Consider the following 20867-nt stretch of genomic DNA (forward strand, 5'->3'; position numbering starts at 1 on the left):
TAATTGATGCAGCGATGTGGTTAAAAGTTATAGATTTTTGGACCACGCTAGTGGTAACAATATACTACTCAATTCTCAAATGGGAATGTGGGAGGCATGAGTGGCGTAATGATTTACATAAATAATACTCCAAGCTACGAGAAGCCATCGTTCGTTATACAGCAAAATAATGTATCAGATATTAAAGAAAAGGCATACATTTGCCAAATTGCTTATTTTAAGAAAAATGTAAGAACCTCACCCAGAGTAAATTAATATACTAGATGGTTACCTATACGATACGATACGTAGATGATATGTATTTTTAATTATTTATATATTTATATTATTTTGTGACTATGATAAAATCATATATATATACATATATAAATTATTTGATTGTTTAATACAGTAAGTATAGTTTACATTAAATTCTATATAAATATAAATTGTAGGTGTGATTGTTTATATATGGCAGAAATTAGTTATTTTTTTGTTTTTTGAAACGTTGAATAAATATTAACAAAAATAAGCAAAACATATGTAAAATATGAACAAAACATATGCAAAATATGAACTAAACATAAGTAAAATATTTTTACGTATGTGTTTTTATAACATATAAAATAAACTTTCATATATCATATCATCTATTTTTTATTGTCGCATTAACATTTTGTTAGTTCATTAAAAATATATTCTCGTATAAAATTTAAAACAAGTTTTCAATTTTCATGTGGTTTTTCATTTTACTTTCAAACATCTAATACATTATATAATATTCTATTAATACAAATAAAAGATTAAAAATATAAAATAAGAAGAATTAATAATTAATAAAATATCATGAATTTTTAAAATAATTAGCTTAAACATATTTTCAAACCAAATACATAATCTAACTAAAAAGATATATGATCTTATAATTTTTCTTATTTTGTGGCCTTGGGCAAATGCCCTTTTCATTATACATGAGGCACGTCACTGTGTAAATAGCCTGTGGATATTTGGATATATATTTATAGATAAACTAATTGTGAAAAATATGTAATGAGGAACGAAGAAGGTGACGGGAAAAGCATATTTCTAATAAAAGCATGTAAAGAGGTTCACGAGATCACTTTATATGGGCACTACTCTATTTCTGTTCTCTTTTATGGCCCTTTTTATCATCCCTTCATTTACTTATGAACTCTATTACGTTTTCCTAATAATTAAACTCACTTTTCGCCAGAAAAAAAAAACCCCCCTCAATTGTCATATAGATGGAGAGTTCATGAAAATATTCAACCCACTCCCAAAATTAATCAATAATACAAGCCTCTGTTTACCAACGTTTGTATGTATGCATCATGCATGTGTACGTATTGTAAAACGAAATCTTAAAACATAATTTACCATAGTTTTATATAGATTTGGAAATTAATCTTCGAACCCATTACTCCCATATAGTAACGTACGTAGCTACGTACTAATACTATAGAAGTCTAACTGAAGAAAAAATAATCGTAGAGTTCTGATCAGGAACAGTTAAATAAACAACATGTGTTTGATTTATATATGCCCTAACGAATGATCTAGCTAGGGTTTGAATTTCTTTAGAAAGTACAATAATATAATATGAAGATAATTAGTGGTCCTTTTTTTTGCAGCCTCTATGTGTGTTTCTTTTCAACTTTGATCCACACCCTTGGTTTCTAGTGTGGGGACTTGTTATCAGCCACGATCACAACCGATCCGATCCACTGTCTGGCCATCTTTTTCCACATTCCATGGTCCAGCCCCTTCAGGTCGATCTTACTGGTTGGTTAGCCAATGTTGACCAAGTTGATTTGGTTTGGGTTGGCTCGGTGTTTCCTAACATAGACGAGTAACCATCACTATTGAGCGTGTATATATTTCACAGCATGTATGATACCTAACAACAAGATGCAAACAAACATTGCCGTAAATGCTCTGAAAAGATACTGTCAAATTAAGAAGCAAACTCGTGTTTTGATTTGAATCATGAACATAACAGGATATGATAAATTCATCATGCTTAATATCGTTGTAACAGAAAAGTGTACATTCAAATATGTCTGAAATGTCATCCATCAACTATTTATTATATAGACTATGATTGATGAGCCGCTAAATCACATAATTACCGAATTATTTTTTTCCAATCACAATTTTTAGAATCACGATCAACATTTAAAGACAAAAAAAGGTTATGTCAATTTGAAATTTTTTAGTTAAATCAATGTTTGTTTTTTTCTCTATATATCATTTCATTGGTATATGTTTTTTTTTCTTTGATGATTTCATAGTGTTACTAATCAAATATACTCTCTCCGTTTCATAATATAGGATGTTTAGTGAAGTGACCTTGGTGCAGTGGCCAAAGGTAAGTCCTTAATGCACAAGGCACCATCACACCCGGGATCGAGTCCCGGCTCTTACGAATGTAGGAATTTGGCTAATGGGCCGGCCAGTTGTGGCCCATAATGCAGAAATGTTGAAAAAAAAAAAAAAAAAATATAGGATGTTTAGAGAAGTTTTTTTGTTTCATAATATATGATGTTTTCAAGTTTCTGTGTAACTTTTAGATTAGTTTAATACTTTCTATAATGCAGTATTGTTTGTGATTGACTAAACTTTTTTAAAGTGTTGATTTCTTAATTTGCGTGCTTTACTCAAAATATCTTATATTTTGAAACGGAGGGAGTAATATTGACTTTAACAATGAAAAGTTTGGAAACTGATAAGGTGGGTCTAGTAATGCGAGTTGAAAAAAACCACGATACCTTTAATTATACCAATAACAAGCTATCAAGTATTTGTTATTGGTTAAAGAGAAGTTGATAAATAAGTTTGGTTTAATGAAACGTAAAATCAAATGACACAACAGTTTATAACGAGTGTATACGTGTATGCATGTGCATGACATGGTGCATGACATGGTAAGACGCCATAACTTCAAATCTTGGGGACCCAAAAAGAATTCGATTGGTTGTTTACTTTTTTTAAGTTCTTAAATGAAGAAAATATACGATATTATACATAGAGAGATACATGTAAATATATTTATAAATGTATGTATACGAAGTGAAAGTGAAGTGGGGGCCAAATGGAAACACAATCCATGTGAAGAAGTTTCAGCTTCTGATTAGATATGGAATTGAAACGAAAGCGAGAGAGAGAGAGAGACTAGACAGAGAAACAGAACATAACAGAAACTAAACCAAGTTCGCAACTTTACATTCTCCATCTTCTCACTCTCTGTCTACAATAACTACTCTTGCACCAAAGAGAATGTAAGAAACTAAAAGCTCATTTTTATGTATTGGCTTTTGCCTTGGAAACAAAATATGAAAAAAGTAACCCACCTAATATTTTTCTTCTTTTATTTTTTTCTGTTTGTTTCTTTGGGTTTATAAAAGGAATAGAAAATAGATATGTGGGAGCAATAAATGAGATGACAGTGAAAGCATGGCTCATTGTAGAAACACTGTTCTCTCCCTGTCTCTGTAAGAAGGATCTGTTAAGTAGCAGTGATGAGAAGCCACCAAACACTATACTCCAAAATCTCTCTCTACACTTAAAATAAATGCTTCAAACCAAAACAATGATGTTTAATTACATATAAATTATCTACAAAAGCAAATGTGTGCATGCCACTTTATATTGGTTAAAATATTTTATACAAATAGGTCGGTATAACTTTTTGAATAATATACGTTCCAAACGAAACCCTAACTTGGTTTCACGAAGATCTCTCAAGTGCTTAAATGCTTAAGTTAATTAACTCTTGCGAGTGAAGTTTATGGTCAATTGTGGTAAAAGTCCTCGGATGGTTTATACATACGTCGTATAAATGTCATAGTATACGTATGTTTGTGAGAATTAAATAGGGAACTAAGGATTAAAAGACAAAGAAAAAAAAGAATTAAAAGACAAAAAAAAAAAAGAGGAAGACAAGTTACACAACACAGGGCTCGAGAAGAGACAAGACTCTGCGGCTTCTACCCTTTTTTTGGGGACTCACTATTCTTATCATTCACTCCCTCTCCTTTTCTCCTCCACGTCAACTCTGATTCCCACCCATCCTACTATATATTTTCTTAAATTATTTTCTTTTCTTCTCAAATCAAAGAAACTTTGAGTAATTCTCTTCGTTTTTTTTTGTTTATTACTACTATTATATATGTAGAATTAAGAAACCAATTATCAATATTTTTAGAATGGAATTATGTTCGAAACCCCTTATCTCGTTATCTTTGATTTTAGGTCGAGTATCACTCATTCCTTTTTTTTTGTAAAAATGAAATTTAATTTTAACTTCTTTTTGAACATCTTTGTAGGTTATTTTCGCACGTATATATATAGTCAAATGTCAAATTTACATTTAACTAACTAATTAATTTTGCTCTCTAGTTACTAGACGTAATATTTCATATAGTACAAGAAAAGCTGGTTCTAACTCCATGGAATTTGAAACTTATTTGAGGGAAGAAAAAGTTTTGTTGGCGATTTTGGAGTAACTGATGATTGACAGAAAGGGCCTGGAGAATTGAATGATAAGCAATTTTGTTTTATATAAACACTTGTATCCCCAAATAAATTGATAATAATATATATAACGACTTTGAAAAAAGAGAATGTTATGGAGAGAAGAAAAAAAAAAGAGTGGTTAGACTGAAAACGCGTGCAGAGAAGCCACGGCACAGTCTTATAATCCCTTCTCTTCTTAATTAGGGTATCCCAAATTGTTCTCTGTTCTACACAGTATTACAGTATTGCTTATATATTAATTATACAAATACTTTGTTATGCATACGTGCAATGTTGACAGGTATAATATAGTAGTATGTGTTAAGTGCTGTTTTGATAAGATCCTAAGTTTTGTCATAGTCCAAATCTACTACACACGATCACAGATGCATAGGCTTCTCATATAAAATTTTATACAATTAAAAATCTTTTTTGTGAAACTCCGTTGTGGAGTATATTTTGTGTGTTGGGTGCTGGTTGGTTCTTCTGCCTGAAACTATTATTCGGAAATGATGTTTATAATTATTTGACATTTATAGATTTGTAATGTAGCAAATGAAGAATAATACACTACGAGAGAGAGAGAGAGGAAAAAGGTCATTGTCTCGATTGTAATGTATCATACATTACGTATCCATCACAACCCCTTGAATTAATTGAACCCCTCTCTATTTATCTTAAAAACTATATCGATTACAGGTTCATACATCCATGAATAAACGTAACCGTAATCTTCAAATCAAAAAGCAATAAACACCATTCGATTATTACCTTAAAATTATTGGATTTAGAATTAAAATCGAGAAGCGGTACGGAAGGAAGCATAGGGCGGCGAGACGGTGCTTTTAGCCTGTCTCAAAACTATTCACTATTCCCATTTTTGATCTTAAATATCTTGAAATGTCTAGTTTAACCTCTTCTACATTAGTCAACTCTCTCCACCCTTTTGGCAAATCCCTTCATAAACGTCCCCATCTTTAATTTAACTTTTCTTTATGTCCTAACTTTTTTTTAAAGAATTCGTATGACACCCATCTTCGCTAGATTTCGGATTTATCGTGACATAATTTTTCGTGCCGTTATTCTCAGGCAATTCAAGGATATAAGTATAAAAAGACTCTGGTAATTATAATAATTAGGATCCATGATGCTCACGGCACGGGCATAGAGATGTGTTTGTCTGTATATACTTGTATAAACATTAATATTTATACAAAGATAATGAAGTAACAACATAGGGCACCTCAACAGAATCGTACGTTTGTCTCTACAAAGAGAGAGTATGTTTACGTGCATTTTGATTTATATACTAAAATATTATGATATACACTCCTACATGTTCATTTATACATAAATGTGTGTATAACATAATGTTTCTTGTTTCCTCGGAAACATGGACAAAAGCATCTGCTTTCCAGCTACAAAACTTTAGACACTTAATTTAAGCCACAGGTGCACCCAAATTGATATTAAAAAAAAAAAAGAAAGATTATGGGCATATGGATAATTAGAAAAACTAGTATAATACTAATCAATGCCAATTAAAATAGTTAGTCTCACTTAATCAATGCCGATAATTGGCATTTTGTTTACTCACTTGTAATCCAGTGTGATTTCGAAACCTTGAATCAACTTTTCAGGTCTTTTTTGACAATACTAATAATTTTGCAGCGTTTGATACATTAATATACTCCGCTGCAAATTTTGACAAGGTTTAGTAGTCAAAAAATGAAATAAAAATGAAAGGACCTATGGACTTTTGACAAGGTTTTGTAGTCAGTTCTAGTAGATCATGATGATTAGGAGGAGGGTCTAATTAAATACTAGGTCCCAAAATATAGAACTATCTTAGGATAATCAAAAATATAATTCTGATACCGTAACGAATCAGTATTAGTTCAATTATTTTCTCCTTTTAAGGAAATATTTAGTTATTTAAACATTTTTCCACACACAAAAAAAAATTGAAGCGTGTTTCCCGGAAGAAAAGGACAAAGAAGGATATATACATTTTGTGCCAACGTCGCAACATAACTACCGTCCGATAACAAACTGAAGTATATCAACGATGATAGATGAAGTGTGGCCATTATTTTGGTAGCAAATAAAAGTGAGGATAGGAAGCAAAACTCATAAAAAGATAGAAACAAGATAATATTTTTGCAAAATCCGGAAAAAAACAAAGGAAGAAGAGATGAGAGAGAGAGAGAGGAGGAGACAGAGAATTAAATTAGAGGGATAGCAGAAGAGAGAGAGAGATTATTAAGGTCATGGCGGCGTTGCAGAGCGCAAGAAAGATGATTAATTAAACCTCTCTGATCTCTCCTTCTTCTTCTTCTTACTTCTTTACATCTCTCTCTGTGTGTTTCTTTAATATTCTCTCTCTCTCTCTCGTACCGACAAACAAGTTTTGCTTTTTATCAGAGTCTCAAGAAAAGCTATTCCCACTTCAATACAAACCCAGAGAATGAAAAAGCCCTAGTAATCCTCTCTAAGATCTAGAGTGAGCAAGTAAGAGAGAGTAGAAGCTAGAAAGAAAACAAAAAAGAGATAGGATCTTTGGCTTTGGGTTTTGTTTCATTTTCTTGATTGGAGAGAGTGGGAGTGGTGGTTATGGGTGGTGGTTGTGAGGGTGAATGGCGGGTTTTTTCTCGCTAGACGGTGGTGGAGGAGGAGGCGGAGGTGGAGGAAACAACCAAGAAGATCACCGTAGCAACACTAACCCTCCTCCGCCTGTATCAGAGGCTTGGCTCTGGTATAGAAACCCTAACGCTAACGCTAACGCTAACGCCAACGCGAACGCTCCTTCTTCTTCAAACGCTGCTGCTTTGGGAACACTTGAGCTATGGCAAAACCACAATCAACAAGAGATCATGTTTCAGCATCAGCAGCAACATCAGCAAAGGTTGGATCTCTACTCTTCTGCCGCAGGCTTAGGCGTTGGGCCTAGTAATCATAGCCAATTCGATATCTCCGGCGAAACTTCAACCGCCGGCGCCGGAAGAGCTGCGGGGTTGATGATGATTCGTAGTGGTGGTGGAGGAGGAAGTGCTGGTGTGAGCTGTCAGGACTGTGGGAATCAAGCGAAGAAAGATTGTGCTCACATGAGGTGTAGAACTTGTTGCAAGAGCCGTGGCTTCGAGTGTCCTACTCACGTGAGGAGCACGTGGGTTCCTGCTGCCAAACGCCGTGAGAGACAACAGCAACTAGCTACGGTTCAGCCTCAAACGCAGCTGCCTCGCGGTGAGAGCCTTCCCAAACGCCACCGTGAGAATTTGCCGGCAACTTCTTCCTCTCTTGTCTGCACTCGCATACCTTCTCATTCAGGTATATGTCACTTCAATATGATATATTTTATTATTATAAGGTCGTAAAATAATGAAATGCAAGCAGCATTTTTATAATTTATATAAGTAAACGAATTGGGATCAGCTTCAAGAACCTACAGAAACTCTATAATGACTATCAGAGATTTTCCTAAAATATGTGTTTTTTTTTTGTGATTTGAATTGTGAAAAAAATACTGTATTGGAGTAAACACTGACTATTGGATTGACAGGAACAAGCTGTTCTCATCAATCTTGAAATCTGTGTTCTTTATTTTCTCTAATATTTCCCTGCTCTTTCTTTTCCGTATAATAAATTTTGGAAGAAAAAATACGAATGTTAATGTTTTATTCAATATGTATAATTAAAAAAACATGCGATTACGTACCTCTTTAATTACATTTGTTTTCTTTCTCTAAATTCTAGGGCTAGAAGTTGGGAATTTCCCGGCGGAGGTGAGTTCACCGGCAGTGTTTAGATGCGTGCGTGTGAGCTCAGTAGAAGATGGAGAAGAAGAGTTTGCTTACCAAACAGCTGTAAGCATTGGTGGTCATATTTTCAAAGGCATTCTCTACGACCACGGTCCTGGCAGTAGTGGTGGTGGAGGCTACAACGTTGTCGCCGCCGGTGAGAGCTCATCCGGTGGTGGTGGAGGTCAGCAGTTGAATCTCATAACAGCTGGCTCTGTGACGGTTGCTACCGCTTCTTCCTCTACTCCAAACCTCGGTGGTGGCACTGGCAGCACCTCTGCGGCTGCAGTCACGTACATTGATCCAGCCGCTCTCTATCCAACTCCGATCAACACATTCATGGCCGGTACACAATTCTTTCCCCACCCAAGATCATGATGATGAGAATCTGACATAAAGCAACATAACTCTTTTGAATTCTTAGAATAGAATTAGGGTTTATAAACGTTAATTGTCGGATCATGTTATATAAAAAAAAAGGTTTGCAAGAAGTGGGAAAGTGGTCTGTTTATGCTTCTCCTTCTAGACTCTCAAAAAGTTGTTGCAATTTTAGGGTTTTAAATGGAAATTCAATTCAAATAATATATACCATTGTCTTATTATATGATTTTGTGAGGATATGGACAGTGTTGTGTATATTATTTAAATGTTATGAGCACAATATTGCTCTTGTTGTCTGGATCTTTGGTTCATTAATGTGTCTGTTTCTTGTTTGTGTAACAAGCAACCTTAGAATCCGGGGATAATGTTTCTAATCTTTATATCATCTTTTGTATCTTCTTAAAACCAATAGTATAAGAATTCATTACATGTGTACATATATTACACAACAATTTTTAATATTTTTTTCAACCATGGTTTTCGTTACGGCAGAATATGGTCTGCCCATCCCATGCATTTATTGGTTTTAAAAGTGTATTATTATATGTTAGTTACTAGTAATTGATGTATGCCATAATTGAGATGTGATAGAATCAGAGAAGATGACTAGTGAGTATATATTTATGTTAGAAGAGCGACATGTAGAGATGTGACATGAGGGTGCGTTCTACAATGTACGTTAATCCCAATTAGTTAATTCTCCATGCCCTCCATTAGTCCTTTGATTACTAAAATAGTAAAATGTTGCAGGCTAAGTCTACACATAGGTTTTTATAATTTTTTTTTTCACATTTTACTTAGAAAATTAATACTAACACTCTTTTTCTAATATGTTGTTTGTTAATTTGAATGTAGCTTTCGGTAAAATAATTATAATAATCCCAATATCCCATTTGTCTTTATATGAGTTAATAAAAATGTAATATAAGAGAATTTTAAGAGTTTATTGTAAGAGTATAATTGGATATAGCTATTCTGCATGAAAAGTTGAAAAGTCTCAAAAAGCGATGGAAGATTATTTCTGTTTTTATATAACTTCAAGCATAAATGAACATATTTTACGCTTCGTTAATGTTCATACATACACACATACAAATTAAGCTCATGAAATATATTTTGAATGTACATGTATGTTTAGACCTCCACACACACACATATGTAAAATATATAGAAATCGAGAGAGAGAGAGAGAGAGTTTACAGATTCTCATGATGGATGCGTAACCAATATAATAGGTATTAATTAGGTAATGCAAAATATGGAATGCAATGCCATCAATTTCAGAAGAACATGTTTGGCTACAGAAACCTATTTTTACTCGTTTCTCTCTTTTTCTTCAATTAATCCACTTTTACTCATTTAATTACAAAGAATCCCTTCTTTCACAATTTCACATTTTGGTTTAGCTTTCTTGAAGTATGTAACATGTAATGATGTGTGTTATGTGTTGTGGGAAGAAAATGTGGAACCGATCGAAGAGATACAATTTTGAAACGTCATTTTGGCTAGCATGATAGTGGAGTGTTCGAACGATAACAATGATATTAATAATCGATATTGTTAGTTTACGTGTGAGTTTGTAGATTTGTGGAGTTGGTAAATTAGGTCCATTCGAATAGTGCTGCGGTCCAATCGGCCGACTCGTTCCGACTTTTACTCCCTGCCGTATCCCACAGCTTGTCATATCCCACAGATTTAATTCATTTTTCATGTAATATACAAGTATAGACATAGTTCTATATATTGTGTTCTTATATATATATTAAAAATATGTAAATTTGACGTCTTTTATTTGGATATTTAAATATTTTGTGAAAGAAAGCCAAAAAAAATGCTGGCAAAATCCGAAGCCTAAAAATCCAGAATTTGTCATTGTCCAACATTTATTAATCCAAAGCTTCAGGTTCCACTCAAAAGAAAATAAATTAAAAAAAAAAAGAGAGAGTAGTATTTGGTTGTCTTTTGGACCTTTGATGAAATTGGAGCATTGATGACAACAAGCAAAATACTATACAAATTTGCAATTTAGCAGGACGAAAATGAGAAAACTGAGATATAGTGGACCAATAAACAGAACACATGTGTTAACGACAGGCTGACATTTGAGTTGTGTTTTAGTGGGGAGAGAACCGATTCAACCGAACCAACCGTAGTAGGATTACGAACCTCAAGCCTCAAGGTCCACAACACTGCACACACATTTTATTAGCATCTCAAAAGTCAAAACCATCGTTAAAATAAGTAGTTTTGCGTGAAAATTATACTGATAATTAAGGTATTAAATATTACCACTATATAGTGAATCAAACATTGGAGACGTTTAATTAAAAGAAATGGATTTTTTTTTTAATATTTAATCCAATTCAGACAAACAAAAATAATACAAGAGAACTAAATTTACCGAACAACAGAACTCAATCAAACAGTTTTTGTAATTTTTTTTTCTCAAGATTATATGTTTTGATTATAATAACATGTATACTCAAGTTAAACGACCTTAGAATCCATTATGTAAAAAAAGAACGATCTTGCCATGTTTTTAAGATTTCCTTGACTAGGCGTTACCACTTAGCAGTAGTTAAGTTACATGGCTTTTTTTATTTTTTCATGGACAACAAAATATGAGGAGACACAGAGACCATATCTAAATTTAGAGACACGAAATTGAAAGTCCCATGTCCGACTCTGTAGGATCTTTGATCCAGTCTTGTCTCTTCACAACCTCTCTTTCTCTTCTTTTTCTTCTATTTTTACTTCCTTCAACTCCCATTTTACTCCTTCATTTTCTTTTCTTTCTTTCTTTCTCTTCAGTATACGTAAGACAGGAAAAGATGGCATTTGGAAAGGGACGTGGCAACAAGCGAGCTTCGACGTCTTCCTATGCGTCGACCATTACAATGATCATCTTTGTGGCTCTATGTGTTATAGGTGTGTGGATGCTTTCTTCCAATTCTGTTATTCCACCGCAGATCACACAAGGTTCCACTCGAACGGTCGTCTCAGAGACGGAGAGGAGTGATGTGTCTGCCTCTTCAAACGGTAACGATGAACCCGAACCCACAAACAAAGAGTCTGAAGAGCAACCGGCATTTGAAGACAATCCGGGAAAGCTTCCAGACGATGCCGTAAAGTCTGAAGACGAGCAGCGGAAGTCAGCCAAAGAGAAGAGCTCAAAGGCAGGAGGAGAAGAGGGAGGAGGAAGACAAACTGATCAAAAACAAGAAAACCAACAGAAGGATGAAAAGGTTTCCGAGGAGAGAGAGAAAGATAATGGAAAAGAGAACAAGGTGGTGCAAGAGAATGATGATGGTCAGGTGAAACAAGTGGTCAAGGAGTTTGAAAAGGAACAGAAGGAACAACGAGACGAGGATGCTGGGACTCAATCTAAAGGAACTCAAGAGCAAGAGCAAGGACAGGGGAAGGAACTGCAGGATGTGGAACAAGGAAAGAAACAAGGGCAAGATATGGAACAAGGAACCAAACAAGGGCAAGAACAGGATTCAAATGCAGACGTGACATTCACAGATGCAACCAAACAAGAACAGCCTATGGAAACGGGGCAAAGCGAGACATCAGACAACAACTCAAAGAATGAAGAAAATGGACAGCAACAACAAGAGGAGCAAAACTCCGGGAATGAGGAAAACGGACAACAAAACGAGGAGAAGAACACGGTTAGTGAAGAAAACGGGAAGGAAGAGAAGAGTATGAAGGATGAGAATGGCCAACAGGAAGAACATAATACGGCAGAAGACGAAAGCGGAAACAAAGAAGAACAGAGAACATCTAAAGACGAAAACATGGAGCAACAAGAAGAGCAGAAAGATGAGAAGAGACAAGAGGGGTCAGAAGCGAGTGGGTTTGGCTCTGGAATACCCAAAGAATCAGCAGAATCACAGAAGTCATGGAAGAGTCAAGCAACAGAATCTAAAGACGAGAAACAAAGACAAACATCTGAATCAAATACTGTAGAGCGTATAATGGATGGAAATGCATGGGTGTTGTGCAATGCAACTGCAGGTACTGACTATATACCATGCCTAGACAATGAAGAAGCAATAAAGAAACTACGGAGTAGAAGACATTTTGAGCACAGAGAGAGACATTGCCCAGAAGACCCACCATCGTGTCTCGTCCCCCTTCCAGAAGGATATAAGGAGTCCATCAAGTGGCCTGAAAGCAGGGACAAGGTAAAATATTCTATTCGAATAAGATTTCGATCAAGTGAAACTGGATAGAAATGTTAACTCAAATATGATCTAGTAGATATGGTACCACAATGTCCCACACACAAAGCTAGCAGAGGTGAAAGGACATCAGAACTGGGTGAAGGTTACTGGCGAGTTCTTGACGTTTCCCGGTGGTGGAACACAGTTCATCCATGGAGCTCTCCATTATATTGATTTTGTTCAGCAGGTGAACTCATTTCCTGATTTCAGTATAGCGTTATAAACCTGCACCAAGTAAAAGATAGAAATTTTCATTAAATGTTATGCTTCTTTTTTTTTACTATGGCAGTCTTTGAAAAACATTGCGTGGGGTAAGCGTACTCGAGTCATATTAGATGTTGGATGTGGAGTAGCGAGCTTCGGTGGTTTCCTCTTTGAAAGAGATGTTATAGCCATGTCTCTAGCACCAAAAGATGAACACGAGGCTCAGGTCCAGTTTGCTCTTGAAAGAAAGATCCCAGCCATTTCTGCAGTGATGGGCTCTAAGCGACTGCCATTCCCGAGCAGAGTATTTGATCTTATCCACTGTGCACGTTGCAGAGTCCCATGGCACAATGAAGGCGGCATGCTTCTTCTGGAACTTAATCGGATGCTTAGGCCAGGAGGTTATTTTGTATGGTCAGCAACTCCAGTCTACCAGAAGCTTGAAGAAGATGTTCAAATCTGGAAAGGTAAGGTCTGAACAAACGTTCTCCTACTTATTTGTTTCATTGGAGCTGACATTTCACGAGTTCTGTAGAAATGTCCGCGTTGATAAAATCCTTGTGCTGGGAACTTGTGACAATCAACAAGGATAAGCTCAATGGTGTTGGTGCTGCAATCTACCAGAAACCTGCCACAAATGAATGCTATGAGAAAAGAAAACACAACAAGCCTCCGATGTGCAAAAGCAACGACGATGCAAATGCTGCCTGGTATGATTGATTCCACAATATGCAAACATAACAAAAACATAAAGTAAGTATTGAAAAAAGCCTTAAGGCAGTAATAGAAACAAAGAAGTCTCAATACTTGAATGCAAATTTCAGGTATGTACCCCTACAAGCATGTATGCATAAAGTACCAACCAATGCGGTCGAGAGAGGGAGCAAGTGGCCTGTGAACTGGCCCCGTAGGCTTCAAACACCTCCTTATTGGTTAAACAGCTCTCAAATGGGGATTTATGGGAAACCAGCTCCTAGAGATTTCACTACAGATTATGAACATTGGAAACATGTTGTAAGCAAAGTATACATGAATGAAATAGGAATAAGCTGGTCTAATGTGAGGAATGTAATGGACATGAGAGCTGTCTACGGAGGGTAAGCATCAACAGAAGAAAACTACAAAAGATTCAAACAAAAATCTCAGTCACCAAAACTAAACCTTTTCTTTTCTAACTACAATGTCAAAATTGCAGATTTGCAGCAGCTTTAAAGGACTTGCAAGTGTGGGTCATGAATGTAGTCAACATAAATTCACCAGATACACTACCTATAATCTACGAAAGGGGTCTATTCGGAATATATCATGACTGGTGTGAGTCTTTTAGCACATACCCTCGAAGCTACGATCTCTTGCATGCAGATCATCTTTTCTCCAAGTTAAAAGCAAGGTAAAAAAGCTTTAACTCATATCAACTCTTTTTGGTAATTTTGATCAGCAATCTTGAAAATATTCTCTGTTTCCTTTTGAGAAAGGTGCAACCTTGTTCCAGTAATGGCAGAAGTGGATAGAATAGTAAGACCAGGAGGTAAACTCATAGTTCGTGACGAGTCAAATGTGATAAGAGAAGTTGAGAATATGTTGAAGTCATTGCATTGGGATGTTCATCTAACCTTCTCTAAACACCAAGAAGGAATATTAAGTGCCCAAAAAGGTTTCTGGAGACCAAATACTTCTCAATGATAAGTTCAGAATCTGCATTTGAAAATAGCAGAAGTGTCAGCAGCATTATACTACATTTATCACACCCATATATATATATATATATATATCTATAATCCCAAAAAAGATTCTTGCTTGTTGCAAGAATTGGATAAAGAATTGTCCAGTATAAGCAATAGTGTTAGTAGTCTTCTTAAACTATAGACTAATTAGAACAACTTTTTTTTTCCACCTTCTACATATAACATGGTTATGATGATCTTCTTCTCTAGTAAAGGCTATGACTTTGAATCATTCACTGGGTAAAAGTAAAGACACACACCAAATAAATGAAATTTGTTCCAACAAGTAGAAACATAGCAGTAGAAGAGAGTATGAATATGATGGTTTATAAACTGATCAAGATTTTATCATAAGCAAACCACAAGCCCAATTCACACCAAATTCAACATATTCCCAACTTCTCTTATCACATTGGACTATTGAATCTTAAGCCCAAATATTAATTCAATAGAGAGGTGAGAAAGAAGAGAATCTGACATAATGGGCAATAAGAGTTGTACATTTGAAGCTTCGTCGTCATTCGCAATCGCCGAGTACTCTGTACAACCCGTTTTGAATTGAAGAAGACGGTATGAGAAAAGCCATTGTTACACAGACCTCCAAAGTCGTAAAATTTTCAGAAAGCCCAAGCCCAAGCCCAATTATGGATGTTATTTGGGTAACATAATCTTAAAACTTTACCGTTTAGCTCGTATTCATCTCCTTGTTTTCCACTTTTCCCAGTAAACGTATACGCTTCGAACTTCCAAAAAAAGTACAGATTTTTTATACGTTTTTGCCGGTTGGGTAAAAAACTTCTCCAACCAAAGAATAATAATCAAGGCTTAAAAAAAAAAAAAAAAAATCTTTAGAAAAAAATTGGTTCTTGGGAAACGAAAAGATGAGAATTAAAGAAGAGAAACGAGCACTTTTGGTTTAGTACTAGTAGGAGAGGGGAGAAAGGCTTGGGGTTGGGGGCACTATCTCATATTCAATGCTTTACCAAACTCACCTCTTCTTCTAAATATTCACACTTTACCACCACTACTACCACTACCCTTCCTTCTTCTTCACCGACTTATCTCATCTCCTCTCTCACACACTCCGTCTCTCGTCTCAGGTAAATTCCAATTTCTTGTCCAATTTTTAGGGTAAAAATGAGAATCTTTCTTTCTCCAGAGAGTTATTTCTTCGTCGCATTGTAGTAGTAGTAGTAGTACCCAGACTGGTTTGAAATTGACATGAAAAGAATAAAACTTTTACTTTGTTTCTGTCTTGTGAGAGACTTCTTTGTCAAAAATCATGGTTCGTTCTTTCCAAAGTTATGGTTCTTCTTTTTGGCTTTTCATTTTTTATTTTTATTTTATTTTTTCTGTTTTGAATTGGGAAATTAAAAGGAACGGTTTTTTTTTTTTTCCTTTTTCGGGGGGAGTTTTTTAAGTTTTAAGATAAAAATTTTGGTGAGAGTTTTGATATCTCTGAGGAACGAAATTACAAAAAAAAATTTAGGTTTTTTTTGTTTTTGGTAATAGGAAAAAAAAATGGAGAGTGTTGTTGAATTGGCGGCGTTGAAGAACAGTAGTAAAACCCTCACCAACGGCGGCGCTCAAAATGGCGATGATTTCTCCGTCGACGATTTGCTCAACTTCTCTAACGAAGACGATGAAGACGCTCTCGTTGAGGATGAGACTGACTTGAAGAAACCCCAACGAAAAAGAGGTCTCTCGTCTGACGAAACTACCCTTCTCATGAGCAACGATTTCTCCGCCGTCAATTTCCCCACCACCGAGCTCGCCGTTCCGGTAAATTTTCAATTTCGTTTTTTTTTTTTTTTTTTTCATTTTCACAAACTTTATCCGTAAAATTGAAATGTTAATTTCTTTGTTTTTTTTGGTGGGGTTTAGATGGATGATTTAGCGGAACTTGAATGGTTATCAAATTTCGTAGACGACTCTTTCACGCCTTATTCCTCGTTGGCTCCGACGAAGAAACCGGTTTGGTTAACCGGGAATCGAAGACGTTCTGTACCACCGGTTAAGGAGGAGACTTGTTTCAAAGCACCTCCACCTCCGGTTCAAATCAGGCCCAAACGAGCTAGAACCGGAGTCACCTACTGGTCTCATGGTTCGCCGTCTTCGTCTTCGAGCTCTGCGACGTCGTCTTCCTCTGGTCCTCCTTCAAGCCCTCTATGGCTCTCCGGTTTTGATTTGGATTTGCTTGATGAACCAAGGGTTAAGAAACAGAAGAAGACGAAGAAATTAGCTGATCAGACGCAGACGCAGACGCAAACGCAAACGCGGAGGTGTAGTCATTGCGGCGTTCAGAAAACGCCTCAGTGGAGAGCAGGACCAATGGGAGCGAAGACGCTGTGCAACGCGTGTGGTGTGCGTTTCAAATCGGGTCGGTTGTTACCCGAGTACAGACCCGCTTGTAGCCCGACGTTTTCGAGTGAGCTTCACTCAAACCACCACCGTAAAGTCATTGAGATGCGTCGGAAGAAAGAGACCTCCCAAGAAGAGGGTGATGATGATGATGATGATGATGGAACAACCGGATTGAATCAAACGGTTCAGGCTGTACCGAGTTTTTGAAGATTGTATTAGACCAGAATTAGGATTCGACCCGGTTCAGATTTAGCACCAGTTTAGTTTTCTCATTAGCTATTATTGCGTTTATGTTAAAAGGATTGATCGATTATGTATGCTTTTTTTTTTCAATTTGGGTTTTGTTCGTTGTTAGTCGCAGACTCGCAGTAGGTTTTTAGGAATTTAGTAACTGGTCAGGTTTAATACCTTTTTTAAACTCTTAGATTGTTTACTTAATGATCTCGTTGGTTCCTTTTCTATTTATAATCTTTTGTTGACTGATGATAATTATCAAAGCTCAATTTGAAACCCTAATGAAATTTTGAATGAGAAAAGCCTAATTTAGAGGAGGCTGGAATATAGGGTTAGTAGTAACTCCATATTTTGTTGTTGTTGTTACTTTGTTATTACCCATCACATCTTTTGTATCAATCAAAATTGACATAATATGACTGAGAGAATTGGAAAATGAAAATTACTTTGAAAATCGTACTGGGCACACTCTCTTAATTTTTTGACTAACTTATTACTCTGCGTATTTTTGGAGGTTGAATACGACTACCAGTGACGTGCAATATATCCAATTTTTGCAATATGATAAGATTCGTTGACCATATCTTTTGAGCTTATCACGAAAATTACCAAAAGATTAGTAGACTTTTTAGTTGTTTTAATTATCAAGCTTTTACGTATCAAGTTCTTTTTTTAATGCTGCATAGTGCATAATATGTAAACTAGTACTACATGTTTCAAAACTATAAATGTACGAAGCTAAGGTAACCAATTAATTTACCAAAGTATTGATCATTATATAATGAGATGTAGATTTCGTACTGGTTTTGTGTGTATTGACTTCATATGCCATTATCTAAATTCAAGCTTACATAATGCATTTGAAATTATTATTTTGTAAATTGCTACATTTAAACCCCAAATTAATCGAAAATGAGGGATGTTTTACAAGCATGGAAATGAATGGGTAAGTTAAATAACAAAACGTGTATGAGCTAGCGTAACGTATATACATTATATTCAACGTAAGTATAGTAATTTCTCCAACTTTTGTGAAACATTATATATACAGATATATATGTTCCTTGCATAATTTGTATGTAAAAACAAATTAGACGAGACTATGATCTCTCAAGTCTCACCCCATGTTTTCATCTTTGTGAAAGAGAAGCGCCCCAGACGTGTGTTAAGGTTTGTCTCCCCAAACACGTAATAATGCATATTCCACAAGGAAGCTTCCTTGCAAGTACCCATTCGCCATTCCCAAGTTTAGTGGATGTAGAGTAAAGATGTACGTAGTACTTAAGGCTTTAAAACGTAGACGAGATGTGGTTTATCTATCTAGTTGATATATACAACATTTTTGAGAAGATGAAATCGTCAAATCGAAAGAGAAATCTGTAGTGTGACCATAGTGATTGCTGACTCTCTTTCCCATTTCCTTTGTCACAAGAAAGTTTTATAGATATCATATAGAAGTGCCACATCTCTAAGTTAAAACCTTAACTTCATTGTCCTTTAATTTGCTTCCACTATCTAGAATATGAATATAAAGATCAAATATTCACCTCTTTATTAGCTTTAGAAAAACTAACTCAAACAACTAAAGCTTTTGATCTCTCTCAAATTCATAAGTTATGTCACAACTTTGACATCTCCTTATATATAAAAACTCATTCCTAATCCTATTAGGAAAACCTATGCTTAGATAACTCCTAAGCACAAATCAAACTTATCTCTTAACCATAACTCGGTTAGGATAATGACACTTCTTTCTTCAAGCTTATCCAACATTCTCCCCTTTAAGCTTGAAGTCCTTCTTAGCTCCTCCTTGAACTCCAATGTAGTCTCTCATGTTTCTGAATTTGTTCTTCTCCAGTGCCTTAGTTAGGATGTCTGCTTTCTGTAGTACTCCAGGAACATGCTCTACATCAACCTGTCCATTTTCAACACACTCCCGTATGAAATGGTACTTACGATGAATGTGCTTGCTTTTACCATGAAACACAGGGTTCTTGGTAAGAGCAATTGCCGATTTATTTTCAACTTGTATCGTCACTTTCTCATTATCTATTCCGGTAAACTCAGCAAAAAGATCTTGAAGCCATATGAGACCTGCTTAGTCGCTTCTGTGGTCGCCATAAATTCCGCTTCACAAGAAGAGAGTGCTACAACCTGTTGCTTCTGAGTACACCAAGTGATCAAACAGTCATTGAAATAAAACATGTGTCCGGTTGTGCTTTTACCATCATCTACATCCACGGCAAGACTGCTGTCACTAAAGCCTATCAGACCAGCTTTAGATCCACGTTTGAAGAACAAACCATGTGAAACTGTTCCACGTAGATATCACAGAACCTGTTTCAAAGCGGTTCCATGTGACTCTCTTGGATCCTGCAAGTACCGGCTCAATACACCAACAACAAAAGAAAGGTCCGGACGGGTGTTTAGCAAGTACCGAAGACAGCCAATGTTTCTCCTATAAGTTTCTCCATTTATGCGATTCTCATGCGGTGCTTTTGACAACTCCAAACCAAACTCCATTGGTATAAGAATTGAATTGCATTCACTCAAACCTGCTTCCTCCAAGATTTTCTTAGCGTACTTTTCTTGCGTCAATCTAACCCCATCTTCTCCTTGTAGAACCTCAATACCAAGATAATAAGTAAGCCTTCCCAAATAACTCATTTCAAACTTACTTGACATATCCCTTTTGAACTCAAAGATCAATTCCGAACTTGAACCAATAACGAGAAGATCATCCACGTACACTGCAACGATGAGAAGCTGCTTCTGCACTATCTTTCTGTATAACGTCGGTTCTTTGGAACATTTTTCAAAGTCAAGCTCTAGCAAAATTTGATTTAGCTTAGTGTTCCAAGCCCGAGGCGCCTGCTTCAAACCATACAGAGCCTTATGCAACTTTTAGACCTTTATTTCACACCCATTTGTTATGAAACCTTCAGGTTGATTAACATAAACACTCTCTCTTAATTCTCCATGTAAAAATGCAGTCTTCACGTCCAAGTGATGAACTTCCCATCCGTTCGAAGCTGACAAAGCAATGAGGAACCTTATGGTTTCGATTCGTGCCACAGGAGCAAAAACTTCATCAAAATCCACACCATGCCTTTGCACATAACCCTTTGCCACTAGCCTTGCCTTGAATTTGTTGATGCTGTTATCAAAGTTTCGTTTAACCTTGAAAACCCATTTTAAGCCAATTGGTTTACATCCCAGAGGAGGATCTACCAAACTCCATGTTCTATTCTTGGTTATGGACTTAATTTCTTCTTCACATGCGTTTCTCCATACCTCAAACTTGACTGCTTCCTCATATGTTGCAGGTTCCTCATTAAGCATCAACAAGAGATGTTCTCCCTCAAACTCTGCAACTAACACATAATCTTTTAAGTACCCTGGTTTTTCAGTTAGTCTCT

The 20867-nt window shown here is 35.9% G+C and overlaps 3 protein-coding genes across 4 annotated transcripts; all 3 read left to right on the top strand.

The window, feature by feature from the left end:
* Nucleotides 1-6610: 6610 nt before the first annotated feature.
* Nucleotides 6611-8993, top strand: LOC104780938 (protein SHI RELATED SEQUENCE 1). The gene is made up of 2 exons (XM_087510494.1): nucleotides 6611-7842; nucleotides 8269-8993. Exons 1-2 carry the CDS (start codon nucleotides 7152-7154, stop codon nucleotides 8688-8690), a joined length of 1113 nt encoding a protein of 370 aa, XP_087366620.1. The 5' UTR covers nucleotides 6611-7151; the 3' UTR covers nucleotides 8691-8993.
* Nucleotides 8994-11373: 2380 nt separating this feature from the next.
* Nucleotides 11374-15082, top strand: LOC104780939 (putative methyltransferase PMT27). Its single transcript, XM_010505485.3, has 7 exons — nucleotides 11374-12883; nucleotides 12960-13109; nucleotides 13212-13593; nucleotides 13662-13836; nucleotides 13951-14223; nucleotides 14322-14516; nucleotides 14602-15082. The coding sequence occupies exons 1-7, from the start codon at nucleotides 11525-11527 to the stop codon at nucleotides 14807-14809; spliced, it is 2742 nt and encodes a 913-aa protein (XP_010503787.1). The 5' UTR covers nucleotides 11374-11524; the 3' UTR covers nucleotides 14810-15082.
* A 501-nt stretch (nucleotides 15083-15583) lies between these two features.
* Nucleotides 15584-17675, top strand: LOC104780940 (GATA transcription factor 6). Of its 2 annotated transcripts, none has more exons than XM_010505486.3 (3): nucleotides 15584-15950; nucleotides 16363-16632; nucleotides 16735-17675. In XM_010505486.3, the coding sequence occupies exons 2-3, from the start codon at nucleotides 16372-16374 to the stop codon at nucleotides 17419-17421; spliced, it is 948 nt and encodes a 315-aa protein (XP_010503788.1). In that variant the 5' UTR covers nucleotides 15584-15950; nucleotides 16363-16371; the 3' UTR covers nucleotides 17422-17675. The 2 variants fall into 2 exon arrangements, with proteins under 2 accessions (XP_010503788.1, XP_010503789.1); XM_010505487.3 differs by having other exon boundaries at nucleotides 15649-15950; nucleotides 16340-16632.
* The last annotated feature ends 3192 nt before the right edge of the window (nucleotides 17676-20867 follow it).

Source organism: Camelina sativa, chromosome 4 (assembly GCF_030686135.1).
Source record: "Camelina sativa cultivar CO46 ecotype springtype chromosome 4, ASM3068613v1".
NCBI lineage: Eukaryota > Viridiplantae > Streptophyta > Magnoliopsida > Brassicales > Brassicaceae > Camelina > Camelina sativa.

Excerpts from the sequence above, each read along its gene's own strand:
- LOC104780940 (XM_010505486.3), top strand. The coding sequence starts at position 16,372 with ATGGAGAGTGTTGTTGAATTGGCGGCGTTGAAGAACAGTAGTAAAACC. Across the intron at positions 16,633-16,734 it reads CCACCGAGCTCGCCGTTCCG|ATGGATGATTTAGCGGAACT; the intron begins GTAAATTTTCAA and ends GGTGGGGTTTAG.
- LOC104780939 (XM_010505485.3), top strand. The coding sequence starts at position 11,525 with ATGGCATTTGGAAAGGGACGTGGCAACAAGCGAGCTTCGACGTCTTCC. Across the intron at positions 13,110-13,211 it reads ATATTGATTTTGTTCAGCAG|TCTTTGAAAAACATTGCGTG; the intron begins GTGAACTCATTT and ends TTACTATGGCAG. Across the intron at positions 14,517-14,601 it reads TTCTCCAAGTTAAAAGCAAG|GTGCAACCTTGTTCCAGTAA; the intron begins GTAAAAAAGCTT and ends CTTTTGAGAAAG.
- LOC104780938 (XM_087510494.1), top strand. The coding sequence starts at position 7,152 with ATGGCGGGTTTTTTCTCGCTAGACGGTGGTGGAGGAGGAGGCGGAGGT. Across the intron at positions 7,843-8,268 it reads TCGCATACCTTCTCATTCAG|GGCTAGAAGTTGGGAATTTC; the intron begins GTATATGTCACT and ends TCTAAATTCTAG.